The sequence below is a fragment of the Lepidochelys kempii genome, chromosome 1 (genome assembly GCF_965140265.1).
Source record: "Lepidochelys kempii isolate rLepKem1 chromosome 1, rLepKem1.hap2, whole genome shotgun sequence".
In the NCBI taxonomy this organism is placed as follows: domain Eukaryota; kingdom Metazoa; phylum Chordata; order Testudines; family Cheloniidae; genus Lepidochelys; species Lepidochelys kempii.
The window spans coordinates 67,177,524-67,195,595 of NC_133256.1; the positions used below are offsets into that span (position 1 = coordinate 67,177,524).

Consider the following 18,072-nt stretch of genomic DNA (forward strand, 5'->3'; position numbering starts at 1 on the left):
TGACACATCCCAGAGCAACAAATAGGGCTGTAACCTAAGTTCCCTCTAAGCTGCGCAGCTGCATAGCCATGCAGCTGCCTATTAAGCCCTGTATAGGGACTCAGGGCTATAGTGTGGAGAGAGGCACCCCTCCCCACCAGCCCCAGTGCGGACCTGCCGCAGGAGGGAGAGGCGCCCCTGCTCGCTGGCCCCGGCGTGGAGCTGCCGCAGTGGGAAGATGCGCCCCTCTGCACTGGCCCCAGCATGAACCTGTCTCAGACTTGCCGTGGCCGGGGGAGAGAAGCCCCTCCCTTGGCCCAGCCCAGTCGGGGCTGCCGCAGCCAGAGAGAGGCACCTCACCCCCAGCCCCAAGCTGCTGCGACAAGAGGAGGTTGAGGGGAGTCCTCTTTCCTACCACAGCCCTGGGGCAGCCTGCACCCCAAACCCCTTATCCCAAGCCCCACCGCAGAGCCTGCACCCCAACACTCTGCCCCAGTCCTGAGCCCTCTCTCACACCCTGAACCCCTCATCCTCGGCCCCATGCCAGAGCCTTCACCCCTTGCACACAACTCTCTGCCCCAGCCCTGTGCCCCCTCTCATACTCTGAACCCCTCGGCCCCATCCCCACCACATGAATTTTGTTATGGGCCCCAATATGAAGGTAATACACATCACCTTCATATTGGGGCCCATAACAAAATTCATTCCACACATGGATATACAAAATTAGAGGGAACACTGGCTGTGACCTTTCTTGGGATTCCCTCAAAGACTTTTTTCCACTCAGCTTCCCAAAAACTCAGTTCAACTCCAGACTTCATCACTCATGTATCTGAATTTGGCACAAAACAATGCTACACTGAGTTGATCAAACTCAAACGCATTGGGATCGATGTAGGGTACATCATAGGCCCAACGTCATACAGAAACTCTCGTTTTTGTATACATTTACACATCTCATTGCACTTATTGTACATGGCATCAAACATTTTAGGACTGGTTTGGTTACTTAATACAAACCAGTCCCTGTACCACACGTTCTGTCCACATGTTGTCCATGTTTTGACTTCCTCTTTACCTCATCTCGACATTTCTAACTTATTTTGTCCCTTATAATCTAGTTCATAGTAAATAGTTTCCTGAGTGTTCTCCTGAGTGTTCTCCCTCTGATCTTAGTTAGCTCAGACTTTGTCTTTTTTAGCCTATTGACCTATTTATTTGTCTTATTAAGCAGCCTGTTTCAATTTGATGATTGGATTTACCTCCCTAATCTCATCTTCCAAAGAACAAGGCCTCCCCTTCATGTATTAACTACTTATGTCAGGCCAGGCCTCAGTTATAACCCTAAGAGCCTCTCAAAGCCGAACGGCAGAGGACCCACTGTACTGAAACTCATATCGGGCCTGACACACTCACTACACTCAACACACTGTTGTGATAATATTTATCACAAAGGTATCCCATAAGATTTCATGTGAATTGGCAACACACTGGAATAAACACCATTGTGTGGTGTGTATACACGTTGTGTAAAAAGAGTTATGTACATGCGCTAGAAATATGTTCTTCAAATGTGTTTTGGAAGGCAATGGACACACAAGTGTGCCCTAGACACAGGAATGTTGTTTTGCCCAGTTACCTGTGTCTCCAATTCAAATTAAGCAAGGAAAGGCCAAAGACAAAGGAAGTATATTTTTATATCTAAAGTAAACAAAATGATTAAACCAACCAGAGAAGCATATTAACCAGAAGAGGAGGAAGACAGCATGGCATCCGCACAAGCAGAAGGGAAGAAAAACTCGATCTGGGGATACATCTGAAAGGTTTACGGGACTATAAAAAGAAGAAAAAAACTCCTTCGTTTTCCATCTCTTACTCCTGTGGGAATTCAGCGCAACGCAGAATTTTGCGGAAATTAATGGTTTTTGCACATATTTTCTTTCTCCCACAGAAATGGGCTGCACTGCTGCTGGCTGCCACTAGGGGCCGCTGGACCTGGCAGAAGCCAGCTCTCAGGTAGAAGACACTGCAGGGGCGGGGCGAGTAAGCAGAGAGGTCCTAGCAACTGCAGTTCCCTGCACGCCCTGAGGGAAGGAGATAACAGCACGCAGGAAACTCCACAAAAGCCTGGCTGGGACCCTGTTTCTTCTTCTGGCTCCCTGACCAGTAGGGGGCCTGGTGTCTGGGCTGCAGGGGCCATGGCTGGCCTCTGGGAGGAAGGGGGCTGACATCTGGGCTGGGGGACCACAGGCTGGGCTCTGAAGGGGGAAGAGATGCAGGTATCTGGGCTAGAGGGCCCTCCACATATGGACTTGGGGGGAGGGGATTCACATGTATTGGCTGGTGGTGGGGGGCCTGGAGCTGGTCTTCGGGGGAGGGATTGTGGGTGTCTCGCCCTCCAGCTGGGCTCTGCAGGGGTGTGGGACTGAGAAACAGGAACTGGGTTGTCATGTGGGTTTCTTTAACTCTCTACTCCTGGGGAAAACGATGTGTGACTGTATTGTTACAGACATATTTGCTGACGGGTATTTTGCGATAAATAACCAAAATAATCGAAACGGGCATAAATATGTAGTGTTATTCTGACAAATAAAATTTGCAGAATTTTAAAATATTGTGTGTAGAATTTTTTCATTTTTTCGCACAGAACTCCCCTCTTAGGGACATAGAGAACAGTACCCTTTAAGACAGTGGATCGTACTGGCCTCAAGGGCAGGAGCCACTGACAGCTTCCTATAAGAAACAAAACGGTCTTAGGCAAAGATATAGCTCACCTAAACTAAGTTTTAGGCACTAGAAAGTGTGTTATTTTTGTTTTATTTCTAAGACTTTTCTATCATTTTATTGTTGCCCAGTATCACTTAAATGTGCAAAAAGAAAAGGAGTACTTGTGGCACCTTAGAGACTAACAAATTTATTTGAGCGTAAGCTTATGCTCAAATAAATTTGTTAGTCTCTAAGGTGCCACAAGTACTCCTTTTCTTTTTGCAAATACAGACTAACACAGGCTGCTACTCTGAAACTTAAATGTGTGTTCTTTATTAATAAACATTCTTGTTTTATTTCAAAACCACCTCTCTGCTGTATATTAAAATAAAGGGTGGGACCTCAGCTAAGCTGATTGGCTCATGTGTACTGTCTATTTGGAGGCAGCAAACAACTTCTGTGAGTGCCCAGTGAGAGGGACTGGACAATGCGGAGAGACGTGTCTCTAGAAAACTTGGGAACTGGTGTTCACTGATTATTACCTGCAAGGCAACGTTAAAGACTGGCAGCGTCTCGAGACGTTTGCTGGTGAAACAGACAGACTGGCATGGCAGGGAGCTGGCACACAGTCTAATCTCCAGCAAAGCTCACTCTTGCTCAGGGAGAAGGGTAACACAGTGGCTGACAGTTCTGGGCTGCCTTTAAGAGAGCGTTGCAGGGGTGTGCTCTCCTTGTTTTCCCCCATGCTTTCTGCTTTGCATGCTAACTCCTGTTGCCAGAAGAATTGGTTTCTCTTATGCCTGCTGCATTTTGACTTCATTGTCCAACAATGAGTTTGACCCCCTGAAGACCTCCAGCAGCCCAAAAGAGCAGGAAAGCACAACACTTACTTTCTAAAAAAACAAAGCCACAAGGGGGATATTTTTTTCCTGCAGTCAATCCATGTGGCCTCTTAGATGTATCACATTCAGTAAAGACATGTGAAAAGCACTATACTTAGGAAGGGAAAAAATCGAATACACAAATACAAAATGAGGAATAATCAACTAGGCAGTAGAACTACTGAAAAGTATCTGGGGGTTATTGTGAATGACAAATTGAATCTTAGCCAACAATGCGATGCCCACTCTACTCAGCACTGGTGAGGCGTCAGCTGCAGTACTGTGTCCAGTTCTGGGAACCACATTTTGGCAAAGAAGTAGATAAATTGGAGAGAGTCCATAGGAGAGCATTTTGATAGAAGATTTAGAAAACCTGACCTTACAAGGAATAGTGAAAAAAGTGGGCATGCTTAGTCTTGAGAAAAGATGACTTGGGGGGGGGGGCCTGATAACAGTCTTCAAATATGGTAAGGGCGGTTATAAAAAAAAAAGGGTAATGGTCAATTGTTTTCCAAGATAAAAGTAATCAGCTTAATCTGCAGCAAGGAAGAATTAGGGGGAAAAAACTTTCTAACTATAATGATAGTTAAGCATTGGTATAGGCTTCCAAGCATTGGTGTAGGTTGTGAAATCCCTGCCATTGGAATTTTTTTTTTTTTAACAGTTTAGACAAGCACCTGTCAGACTTGACCTACGTTTACTTCGTCCTGTCTCAGAAAAGGGGGCTAAACTAGATGACCTCTCAATGTACCTTTCAGTCCATTTCCATATATTTCTGATTCTGTAATTATTCTTAGGAGTCCCTTTGGGTAGCGATGACCTGAATGGGTTCTGCTATCTGCATCAGCTCTGGTTTGATTAATCTTCACTGTACTTATGTTTGTGCACACATCCCTAAATTGCTTAGGACTAACACAATGCCTAGTTCTAGCTCATCAGTAGAGCAATGTCCCTGGGAAGCCCTGTTTATGTCCTCTTTAAAACGGTACTTCCCACTCCTATAGTTGCAATTAATAATGAGACAGGACTTATATACTCCAGTCTGTCAGACTGAAAGAGATGATTAGAAGGTCTGGAGAATCCTCCTTTGGATTCATAGCCAGTGTCCTTGTCTTTTTCATTCTCTCTCTCAGAATCAAGTAGTCTCTACATACTTCTGTACAATGATTCTTCAGTCCATCCAGTTAATGGTCCCTCAGCTTTAAATCTGACTATTGTTTCTCCTCTGTCAGCTCAGTTGTCCATTAGCGATGAGGAAGTTACTAACCTTGTGGAGTAATGATCATTCTTCAAGATATGTCCCCCTCTGGGTGCTCCATTGTAGTGTCCCTATGAGTGCTCTTGCATCTCTGCACTGCTGATTAGAGAACTTTGATAGCAGTGTCCATTTGGCCGGCACGTGTTGTCTCCCCTTCATGCTTTGCCACGAGGCTAACCAGCACTTCGTGGGCAAAGCCCCTTCAGTTCCTTCTCTATTGCAGAGTCTTTGACAAGAACTCACAAGAAGAAGGGAGGGTCGTGGAGCACCCACAGGGACACACATCTAAAAGAACCATTATTACTACACAAGGTGAGTAACTTCCTCCTCTTCTTTGAGCAATGTGCCAATGAGTGCTCCGCTGTAGCAATATCCCAAGCAGTATCCCTAATGGGAGGCTGGGGCTTCAGAGTCATGTCTGTTATGGATGACAATACTGCGGAGCTGAAGATAGTGTCAGAAGCAGAGTCCCCAGTAATCGCATAGTGTTCTGCGAAGGTATGCACAGATGGCCAGGTTGCTCCCTGCAGATTTTCGAAATTGGAACATTCTTGAGGAAGGCAATAGAGGAGGAAACTGACCTCATGGAGTGTGTGCAGATCCTAGATGGTGGTACTGTTATGAACCTGATAGCAGTATTTGATATAGTTTGAGACCCATTTGGAGGGTCTCTGGGATGACACCGCTGCACTATTAGACCTTTCCACAATGGAGAGGAAAAGCTTAGGAGATTTCCTAAAGGCTTTTATCTTGTCCAGGTAAATGGCCATGGCTCTCCTAACATCTTGCGTGTGCAGTATAGCCTCCCTGTTATCACGGTGATGCTTAGAGTAAAAGGTTGGGAGGTGAATCAACTGATTTATGGGAAAAGACGAGGTCACCTTGGGGATGAACTTTGGGTGTGGCCTGAAAGTAACTTTGTCCAGAAAAAATATTGTTTAAGGGCGTGCGCCATCAGTGCTGTTATTTCCCCTACTCTTCTTGTCAAGGTGCCTGCCACCAAGAAGGCTGTCTTCACAGACAGGTATGTGAGCAAACAAATAGCCATGGGTTCAAAGGGCAGCCTAGTCAGGCTCTTTACTACTAAGTTTAGGTCCCATGTTGGGGTAGGATGTCTGTGCTGGAGGAAGAGCTTTACTATACCCTGAGGAATCACTTTATGGTTGCTTATGAGAGCACTGAGTATCCCTCTATTTATTGATGGAAGGCTGCTATGGCCACTAGGTAAACCTTGAGTGAACTAAGAGATAGCGCTGATTTCTTGAGAGGCAGTATATCATCGAGAACCATTAGGAGAGTAGTAGATGCCAGGGAAATTTGTTTGGAATTACACCAAATTTGAAACCTGGTATACTTTTGCAGGTAAATACAACAGGTATCCAATTTCCTACTGTGTAGTAACCACTTCCTGTATGTCTTTCTATGCGCTGGAAGCGTGAAGGAGCCAGGCCTTGAGTAGGAGTATCCACATGTTGGGAAGGAGAACATGTTCTTCGTTCTGCGAGAGGAGGTGTGGAGTGTGTTGCAGAGATCAGTGGGCACACTGCCAATTGTGACAGGTAAGGGTAACACATTTGTCTCTGCCAGGAAAGAGCAATCAGTATGACGTTTCCTCTCTCTCTTTTTATTTTTAACAGGACTTTCACTAGTAGAGGGAATGGGGGAAAGACGTATAGAAGGTCCTTGTCTCACAGAAGGAGAGCGTCCCCTAAGAAGTGTTGTCCTAGTCCTGCCCTGGAGCAGTAGCATGGACATTTCTTGTTCAGGTAAGTGGTGAACAGGTCTATAGTTGATGTCTCCCTCCATCTGAATATGTTATGTAGTACTGCTGAGTTAATCTCCCATTCGTGGCTCTGTGGGAACTTGCAGCTGAGACTATCCGCTATCATGTTTTGTACTCCTAGAAGGTAGGCAGCTGATACTGTGACGCTGTGAGAAATGCACCAGTTCTATAGATTTAGTGCTTCTTCACAAGGAGACCACAATCGGGTGCCTCCCTGGTGATTTATATAGAACATGCGTGCTATGTTGTCTGTCAAGACTCTTGTGTGTGTTCCTCTGATTAGCAGAAGGAAGTTGGTGCAAGTATTCCTGACCGTTCTGAGTTCGAAGAAGTTGATGTGATGTGAAGAGATATCTTCATAGATGATCACTTGCCCTGTGGCTAAGACTGTTGAGTGTGCACCCTACCCTATGAAGGATGTGTTGCTGGTGAGAAGTAATGATGGGGAAGTTTGCAAGAAGGTGATCCATGTGCAGACATTGCTGGGTCTTTCCACCAGTCCTGGGAGTGTTTGACTTTGGTGAACAGTGATAGAGGTTTGTCTAGTCTGTCTCTGTTCGGCCTGTAGACCAAGTTAAACCACAGCTGCAGGCACCTCATGTGAAGTCTGACATGAGATATCCCAGATGTGCCTGCAGCCATATGTCCCAGAAGTTGGAGGCCATGTCTGGCTGATATTTGAGGGCTGCTTTTTACTGCCTCTGTGAGCGTGGCCAAGGTGTGGAACCTGTGCTCTGTGGCTGAAGTGCCCTTGTCTGTCATGAGTCAAGATCGTCTCCTATGCACTCTAGGTGCTGTATGGGGTGAACGTTGAATTTTGGACATTGATCTATAGGCCCAGCTCTGTGAAGAAGTCTACAGCAGTTTGGGTGACCTGGAGGGCCTCGTTGAAGCAGTGGGCTCTGAGGAGACAATCATCCAGGTAGGAGTCGATTATAATCCCCGGGAGCGTAGGTGAGCTACCACTTTGCAGAGGACCTTGGGGAATACTCTCTGAGCCGATGAGAGGCCAAAGGGGTATACTCTGTATTAGTAATGATCCTGGCCCAGGGTAAAATGGAGGAATCATCTTTGGGAAGGTAGGATCGATACGCAGAAATAGGCATCCTATAGGTCGAGGGCCAAGAACCAATCTCCCTGTTCCAAAGATGAAATCATTGCTGCTAGTGTGACCATCCTGAATTTTTGAGCTTTGACAGATTTGTTCAGTGCTGAGGTCTAGTATGGGTCTCCAACCTCCCCTCTTTTTGGTTACCAGAAAATAACGAGAGTAAAAACCTTGGCCTTAACTTGGGCTTGAGAAAATGAATCACTGGCCTCTTATGCACCAGGGAAGGCACTTGGCCACATTCCCATGAAACTATTTAAACATTTTGGCCACATTCTCTTGGAATACAGCCCATTTGGAAACCCATGCAAACACTTCTCCCTTGAAACACCCAATCAATTCAATATATTAGCCTTCACAGCATAGTACTCTGCACCAGAGTATATATCCATTTTAAAGTCTGTACCTCTCCCATAAGAAAAAGGGATGGCACTGGTTTCATCCTACGCTGAGATAATGTGCCTATCCGCTTGAAAGTGACGGTATAAACACTTTTGGGCATCTTCTAGTCTCAGGTTGGACAAGAAAGGGGTTGGACTTACTGGCAGCGGGGCAGCACAACTTGGGCTAGTGACCCCCGAATCAGCTCCTACTGAAACTCTTGCCTCTCTTGGAGGAGATGACAGTCTGGTTCATCTTCAAAAATTGAATCTATGCTTGTTGAGTTTCTTCCTGTTGTGGTGCATCCTGGTTTAGCTGCTGCTCCTGTACAGTCAATCATTTCAGAACTTCCTCTATTTTTCTCCTTTTAGTGGTATGACCAGAAATTCCACTATTAGTATCAGATGTGAATGAAATAAGTCCCCATCATTTCTCAATATAGTATAATACAGACAGACAAGTTTGGCATCCAAAACTCACACCTTACATGTGTACTTTTTTAATTCTTAAGAAAAAAAATAAACATAAATCTTAGCCTTAACTTCCTCATGTTCATGAGGTTCTCAAAAACTACTATGATCATCACTACAGAAGAGCCTACAAATAAAACAAAATAATAAAACTCTCCTCTGTCTAACCCTATGCCATCTACCTTACCTTTAGACACTATCTTTTATCCTTCAAAGCCTGCACTAGTGAAACTCACCTGGCCTAGGGTACATCATCACTACCTAGCCGGATTGGTGGGCAGCGATCGATCCAGCAGGGATCGATTTATCGCTTCTAGTCTAGACGTGATAAATCGACCCCTGAGCGCTCTCCTGTCGACTCCTGTACTCCAGCACTGCAAGAGGCGCAGGCAGAGTCAACAGGGGAGCAGGAGCAGTCGACTCACCATGGTGAAGATACCACGGTCAGTGGATCTAAGTACGTCAACTTCAGCTATGTTATTCACGTAGCTGAACTTCCGTAACTTAGATCGATCACCCCCACAGTGTAGATCAGGGCCTACTGAGTCTATATCTCTCTGAGATCCTAGACCTGGACATCCTGTCACAACAAGGAAGACATGTGCAAATGTTAAGGATCTCTAATTCGCTCACATTGTCCATGGAAAGTATTTTCATTTACTGGTTCAGTGGTTAAATGTAACCAACTTTGCAAGTGAACACAAGTCTAAGAACTTTAGCACTTGAGGAATGACTTAGTTATAATTTAACCTTAAGGGCAAAAATGTATTTTCTTCTCTTTATTCCCCCTCCCATTTTTGGAGGGAGAGGGGGGAAACAGAAGAAAAACAATATTAATGGTTAAATAGTTCAAAATATGCTTTCAGAGTTTACATCTCATTAAGGTAGGTGGTTGGGGGGAAGACTAGGTTTGTTTCTGTTATTTATTGACAGGAGTCAGTTTTTTGCAAGACTGGGTTATTTGAGTAGGAGCACATTCGTATTTTTTGAGACAGATTTTCAAACAGAAAATTATTTACTGGTAGCTCTGTTTCTCATAGTCTCCTCTTCTCTCCTCCTGTGACAATGGATAAATGGCAGACAGCAGAGAAAAACAAGATACACAATAATAAAGAGGCAGAGCACATCACCCACTGGAAAGGAGGGTGGAAGGTAGGATAAGAAAAAGAGGAGACTATGACAAACAGCTAAGTAATTTTCCCTTTTTGTATGTCTACCTTCTCCTATCCTCTGACAGGGTATTAAGAGAGACACAGTGCACGTATCAAGCAGTAAACCTAGGAAGCAGAGCTACCTTACTGTGTCAATAGCAGAACCCTGCAGCCAAAGAAGGCATCCTGGGAAGCAGAGATAAAGACTTACAAATAGTGAGGAGACAACCACATTGCCACCTTACACAGCTTGGAAATGAATGCTCAGCATTCACTGCCCATGAAGCAGAAAAGTCTTTCATTACATGGCATCTTGCAAGTTGGGAACAAGGCCATCGACTCATTACACATTGTGAGAGCACAACCTGAGACCAGGACCTAGCAATACAGGAGAACCTCAGAGTTACAGACACCTCCGAAATGGAGGTTGTTCATAACGCTGAACAGTGTCTTCACCTCCTACCAGTAAGTGGCTGCCTCACGGGTGTGGGTAGGGACAGGAAGCCCAGATGTGGCTACCTTTAAGATGCAATACAGGCACAGTACAGTATTTGCCCCCCCCTTTTTTTTTGGTCCCCACTGCTGCCCGATTGCTTATTTCCAGTTCCACATGGTGTCCAATTGACTGGTCAGTCCATAACTCTGGTTTTCATACCTTTGAGGTTCTACTATAGTGATTTTATCTGCAGTCTTGCCCCGTTGCAACCCTCAAAATAGACAAACAGTTGCTTTGACATTCTAAAGTCAAGAAGGGAAGAACACACAACATTCAATAAATGCTGTCTCTCAACCTCAGGATGGTGGGGAGAGAGATGCCAGGACGAAGAGAGGAAGAGCAATGGGTTTGTTCAGGTGGAGCTAGGTACTCTCCTTGGGAACAAATTCAAGAGAAGGCTGAAAACCCGTCACTTTTTCTGGAAAAAGGTGACAAATAGACTACATAAAGAAGTTCAACTTACTCTTCCGTCTGAAATCCCTGCAACACTAATAGCTGTCCTGAAGGAAAGAAATCTGCACTAGGAGCTCAACTGGGGGTTGCATTAGAACCTGCAGGATGTAAATCAAGTCCAACTGTGGAATCTCTTGATGAATCACTAATCTGAGTCCCTTTTTGAATACTAATGGAAGAAAATCTAAACCACCAAGTAGTATAAAGGCAGGCAATAATGGTCTGATGTCACATCAGGCCATAGAGATCTTGCAGATCAGAATAAATGAGAGAGGCAACAAGCAGCTTTCTGTTGCTCTATTGACAGTCTGTCACCTCAGCCAAGAAATCTCCCTTTAAGAAAGACTTCCTTCAAAGAGCATGCAGCTACCCTGAGATGAGGGTGATGGCAAAGCACATGGCTTTCAGAGAGCAGGTCTAGCATCTTGGGAAGTGTTCACAGGAGAGTTCACTTCTAGGCCTGTCAGATCTCAAACCAGCAGCAGTGGAGTTACTATGAAGCTAGGAAAGGGTTTTATCCTATCTGACCTTTTTCATCACTCTCAGAAGCAGGGGAAGCAACATCTCACTTTCCCATTTCAACTCCATAATAAGCACTGCAAAGGAGAGTGAGGGCTTGGAGGGGGTGGGGGAATCTGAAAATAAAATAAGGACACTTGATGGATACCATTAAGAAAAAAAATGAAGTGTCTTACACTCTGGCAATGGCCTCAAAAATGAAAGAACTGAGGCTCTATTCTCCCTTAACAGTTTCTGACTGAGCCAGTCTACAAGCATGTTTTCACAGCTCTCCAGCACTATTGCTAGAAGGCAGGTTCTAGCCAAACACCTAAAAGCATTACCTCTGAAAGGAGGGGAGCAGTGCCAGTACCTCCTTAACAGATGGCAGAAGCCATCACTGTCTGATTGTCACTACAGACAAACAGAAGGATGTTCAGGACCTGGGGCTCCCAAATTAGAAGAATAAGATGGGAGCTCCGTAGCTCAAGAAGCCTGACATTCCCCTCACATTCTTCCATGGGTCAAGATCTGGGTTGACATATTACCTAGATACACAGCCCCAACCCAAGAGACTCAGGTGTGGAAGGAGAAAACCACAACTTTAGAGGTCCAAATTTACATAGGAATAATAAGGTTTCTTCCAGTGAAGAGAGGGCAAAAGGAAAGACTGCCAGGGCCAGAGTCACCGTCCTGTGAAGGTGAGATTTATGTATACAATACTGCTCTCTTGCTGCTAGTATGAGATATCATAGTATTATCTGTTAATTCAGTGTCTTACAACAGGAGAAGAAACACACAATGACAAGGAAATGATACACCCTTTAAAAATATTGTATATATTATATATACACACACTGAAGAACACCACTTCTGAAGAGAATAACTTTACGATAAGTCTCTCCATCCTCACTTAGTTATCAGATTGGCTCCCATCCTCAAGAGAAATGGCAGACTCCCAAGTATAGTAGTTACAATGAATGCTGGTCTATGGTATACATTTTAGATACTACATTTTTACTGAAGGATAAAGTTGAAAACAATTGAGCCAAATCAACCAGGAGAAAGAATTTAAACAAAATAATGAGAATGATAATTGGGAACTGTTTAAGAACATTATACTAGATTCCCCAAAAAAGCCAAAATTACGTAGTCAAGAAAGAAGGATATACTGATTTTAAAAACAGCCTCATTTAGAGGGGATGTAAAAGCAGCTATAAAAATAATCATTGTTAAAAAAAAAGCATCTATACATCTGAGACTGACTTATTCAACAAAAGACTTTTTTTTCCGAACATACTGGTCACTACATAAACTAATAATAATGGGCTTCATAAATGCTGACTGCCGCAGGAAATGCAACTTACTTGGTGCTACATTAGTTTGGAGAGTGCCCTGAATCAAGAATTTCTGGTATGAAGTGAGTCAGAAGACCTATTTAATGGTATGTTGGAGCCCTCCTCCTTAAGTTTCATTCTTGGATATACTCTTGATACCTGGAGGTTAGCTGGTAACAAGGTGGCATGGTTTAAATATGTAGCTTTCCTTGCTAAAAAATTAATCCTGAAAAAATGGAAAAAAGTTGATCCCCACCAAACATTGATTCCTGGCTCAGTGATATGGCTGACCTCACAGCTAACAAATAACAAATAACCAGCATTCTGCAGAATGAAAAAAATCAAATCAATTTGGGCTGCCTTTTTAAAGGTCTATGATTAATGCAAATCCTGAAGAAAAATATGTCCCCTCCTCTCCCTTTATACTAACCCTGTAATTACTTCGTGTATTATGATTAATCAGATATTTTGTTATATTTATATATATGAAGATATATATATCTCCATCCACACACGCACACACATTCACACACCAAATACAAAAAAGGGAAAGTTGATAGCAATCAATATAAATCACAAGCTAAGTGTAGAAAATTGATAAGGGAAGTAAAGGACCTAAGAAGAAATCTCTGGCCAGGAACGTTAAGGACAATAAGGAGATTTTTCAGTAGCAGAATTGTTAATCATGACACAGAAAAGTCAAAAGTGTTCAAATAAATATTTCTGTTCTGTGTTTGGAAGATGATGTAGTCCTATTATATGATGATGAAATACTTATTCACAATATATAAGTATGTCTACACTGCGCAGCCCTTTCAGGGTAGAGTACATACATGGCTAGCCCCTCCCCTCTCTGAGATTCTTTTGTCCCCAAATAGAACTGTATTGATTTTCTGCTTTGAATAAAATGCTGTGTAATGTGAAGTGCTGTACAATTACACTCCAGGGAAGCATTCACAGATAAGCAGCTGCTGAAGATTTCTGAAGGTAGGATCCCCGATCAAGTAAGCTCGAATTGAAAAGAAAAATCTTTTTCTGCCTAGTTCATGACCAGGAACAATGCGACAGCTTTGTGCAATACAGGTGAAGGTAATACAGTATGTTCCACAAAAAATAATTTTGCAGGTAAGGTAGAAACAAAAAAATATTAAATATTGGTTTATCTGTCTGAATCCATACATAAAGTAGAGTTGCATTCTGGATGCTGGTAATAAGGAAGCAGATACTAAAGCAGAATATAAATTAAAGTGTTTAGATGAGATTTATCTACTCTGCAAATGTAAAAAAAGATTGTGTTTTGTTTGCTTACTAGAAATGCTAAGAGACTAATTATGCAGCAATGATTTTCCAACTGAATAATTTGTGTTAAGAGTTTTTGTCAGTAACAGGTTTCAGTTTAATGAGACGCTTACACTGAAATATTGGTATTTAAACCGCCTGTCAATTTACATACCTGAATCATGGTCTCTGCCAGCTGTGTTTCATCTACTTCCAATATCATCATTTTGATTTCCTCATAAGGCACTCGGAAAGAACCAAGGAAAATTGCTAGAACAAAAACATAATACATAATGAATGGAGATGTAGTAAGAAGCTGATCTTTCACTCTACTTACAAAATAAACACTAAATGGATTGTAGAATTCTACAGGCCACCCAAACATTGCATATGATAATATAGATAAGAGATAAAACTTTTTATGCAGATTTTGAAGCTTTTATAATTTTTAGTCTGGCTCTTCCAGTCCTCTGGCAGATGAATTACAGCATCAACAGATGCTGCAGTAACGATAGCAAGTGAGACAAAAAGAGTCCTTGCTCTAGGAGAGCCACTCATCAATTATATTATTTGTACACGTTTCCCCTTTACCGCATAGGAATTCAGCTCTTCCCCTCCCCCCCCCCTTTTTTTGAGAGAGAGAGAGAGAGCGCGCGCGCTATCTTTAGCGAAACCCCTGCAAATTGCAAAACAATCACATTCCTTGAATAATACTTTTGTTTGCTGTAGTATAACAACTGTCCAACATTTTCTTCATACACAATATTTATTAAGTAATTTCTCATGGACCAACTCCCCTCCTAATTCCACATCTTCTCTTCAACCTTCCTCATCTGTTCTAGTGATTATCATTATTATTTTACAGCACCAGATGGAGCATTAGGCACCTCACTATAAAAATAAGACAATAAATCTGTGCCCTGAAATATCTTAGTCGCAGATATTATGCAAGAAAAGGATATCAAAACAGCAGAATGGGTAAGAGTAATAGACAACAAATGGTAAGATTATGCTGTTACTCAGATAAGTAGAGAGGAGGGTGCATCTTAAAGGCAAGGACACAGTTTAAGCTTGATGTTGGGAGACAGTGTCGTTCCTCAAAGAGGTAGTTGATGTGGCCAGAAATCACACCTGTGCAACTGTTTTGTGTGGGCTAGGTGTGGAAATCTTGGAAAGGGAAAACCTAGTACTCAAGACAGGAGACTGACAGCTTGGATGAGGATTTTGCTGTCTGGTCAGAGAGAAGAGGTTGCATTTTAAAAATATTGTGCAAAACCAAGAGGCAATATTTGGATACAAAATAGATGTGAGGAGAAGGAGGAATAAAGGTTGACCCTCAAGTTATGGGCCTGAGTAATAGGAAGGATGGTGGCATTGATAAAATTAACAGAAAATGGGAGCATATAAAAGGCTCCAGAGATTAAAAAATAGGTGCTGATGTTTTGGCCATAGAGACACTTCCCGACTTACGCAATCGTTCCGTTCCAGAAAGCCTTGCGTAACTCAAGTTTTGTGCAAGTCGGAAACATATACCTGAACGTTATGCCAAAAACAAAAAAAACCCACTCCTATTTCTAGCTTACGGAACTTTTTCTGTAAGAGCGAATTTGCGCAAATCTGATTTTGCGTAACCCGGGGAGTGTCTGTATTAAGTTTAAACTGTTGATGGAGCATACAGGAGATATAAAAAAAGGCAGACTGAAATGCAGGTTTGGATGAAGGAAGACACCTAGTGGAGAAGATTTGGGATGTCAGCATAGAGATAGTAGTTCAAATCATGTAAGTGGAAGACATCACCCAGTGAGAGGGTATAAGGGGAGGAGAAAATTAGTCTCCTAAAACTGCTGCACTTTTCTTGGCACTAGTGAGGTCTCAGCTAGACTCCTGTGTCCAATTTTGGGTGCCACACTTTAGGAAACATGTGGACAAACTGGAGAGCGTTCACAGGACAGCAATAAAAATAGTAAAAGGTTTAGGAAACCTGACCTGTGAGGAAAAGTTAAAAAAAATGAGCATGATTAATCTTGAGAAAAGTTGACTGTAGGGGACCTGATAACAGTCTTCAAATATGTTAAGGACTGTTAGAAAAAGAGGACTGTGATCAACTGCTCATATCCATCAGAGGTAGGACAAGTAGTAAGTGGCTTAATATGCAGCAAAGGTTAAATATTAAAAAAGACCCATCTAACTATAAGGACATTTAACTACTAGACTAAGTTTCCAAGGGAAGTAGTGGAATCCTCTCTCAGGGGTGGTTTAGGTATATTTGGTACTGCCTCAACACAGAGAGGTAGACTAGATGATCTCTAGAGATCCCTTACAGCCCTACATTTTATGAGTCCGTGTCCATGTCTCCCTCTTACATATCACAGCCATCAGAAATTCTAGCTCCAATTTGTTATTAAACAAAGTAATTTTGGGCAGAATACTTTAACTGCTATAAATTAGAGTTGTCAATTAATTGCAGTTAATGAATGCAACTAACACAAAACAAATTAACTAGGTTAAAAAACTAGTTACGATTAATTGCAGTTTTAATTGCACAGTTAAACAATAACAAAATACCAACTTAAATTTATTATAAATATTTGTGAATGTTTTTCTACATTTTCAAATATATTGATTTTGATTACAACACAGAATACAAAGTGTACTGTACTAGGCATATTTTTATTACAAATATTTGCACTGTAAAAAAGATAAAACAATTGTATTTTTCAACTCACCTCATACAAGTCCACTCAATCCTACTTCTTGTTCAGCCAATCGCTAAGACAAACAAGCGTGTTTACATTTACGGGAGATAATGTTGCCTGCTTCTTATTTACAATGTCACTTGAAAGTGACAACAGATATTTGCATGGCACCGTTGTAGCCAGCGTTGCAAGGTATTTATGTGCCAGATATGCTAAATAGTCATATGCCCTTTCATGCTTAAACTTGTAAACTCTACAGTTATAAATTATTTAGTTTTGGAGTGCAGTTGTGTAAAAATAATAACTCTAAATTTGTAAGTGGAACTTTCACAATAAAGAAATTGCACAATTACAATACTTTTACATATAAATTACAAATTACAGTACTTTGTATGAGGTGAATTGAAAAATATTCATGTTTTACAGTGCAAATATCTGTAATAAAAATATAAAATGAGCACTGCACACTTTGTATTCTGTGTTATAACTGAAATCAATATATTTCAGAATGTAGACTAACATCCAAAAATATTTATAATAAATTTGACTTAGTATTCTATTATTGTTCATCAGTGCAATTAAAAATGCAATTAATCACAACTATTTTCTTAATTGTTTGACAGCCCTACTATATGTACCTATGATTCAAAGCTCTGATAGACCACAGAAAATTTGGGCTGAAGTGTTCCAAAATTTTGTCTGAGGCTGACACCCAGCACGGAAAATTCATCCCAACAATTCAAGTTTTGAAAAGGCATACACAATTAAAAACAGATTCTTATACCAGGTCAGCCTGGTAACACTGACTATATTTAATTTTATCAAGTTCATATTAGGACAACATTCTGCCAAACATATCAAGTTTCTGAAAGCTGATTGCTGGATAAGGATTATGAAGAAAATATAACCAGCCATTTAAAGGCTCTCTTTGTTGAGGGAATGTCTGAGCAAAAAGATGGGTCCGATAGCGTTTATTTGCACCACAGAATTAAATAAATTAGAAGATCAAACCACCACAGCTCTGGCTTCTTGCCACTGACCATTTGTTCTTTACAATTTATTTTCTAATATTTTATCTAGTGCAGCTTAGATATTTTAAGTGACAGGTCTTCCACTTTACAAATCTATTCCTGAGAAATCTCCTGAGACTATTTCCTTTGTATTCAACCTAAGTTCCCTTTCTAAGTCCCATTAGTCCTAATTATAAGCTTCACACAACCATAACATGGGGATACAGATGTACCACACACTCGCTTTCTCCTCATGCTACGTTGTGACAGCTGCAATTAACTCTATTAATGCTAGATCCCCCTCTCTTGATATAAACCAAAAGAAGGAAACTGGCAGGATATACTTCATCAGGGGACCTGAACTCTGAATTACTCTCCCATCCCTTTATCACGAATAGTCTGAATTTGTTGACTATTGAGACAGACTGCAGGGAGAGCGAACCAAAATACATTTTTGGTATTATATTTTTAAATAAATGATGGTGCCCAAAGCATGAGTATGGATGATTTGTATTATTCTCAATAAACACACACATTGAAAATGTATTAATTGAAATTAGCTTGAATTTTAGACTGATTATTAAAAA

The 18,072-nt window shown here is 41.8% G+C and overlaps 1 protein-coding gene across 1 annotated transcript in view; it reads right to left on the reverse strand.

Moving 5' to 3' along the window:
* Positions 1 to 18,072, reverse strand: part of DIAPH3 (diaphanous related formin 3) — a 504,213-nt gene that overhangs the window by 254,490 nt on the left and 231,651 nt on the right. Inside the window, exon 19 of the mRNA XM_073325081.1 lies at positions 13,955 to 14,049. Coding sequence (XP_073181182.1) covers positions 13,955 to 14,049 — 95 coding nt within the window. The remainder of the gene's footprint in view (positions 1 to 13,954; positions 14,050 to 18,072) is intronic.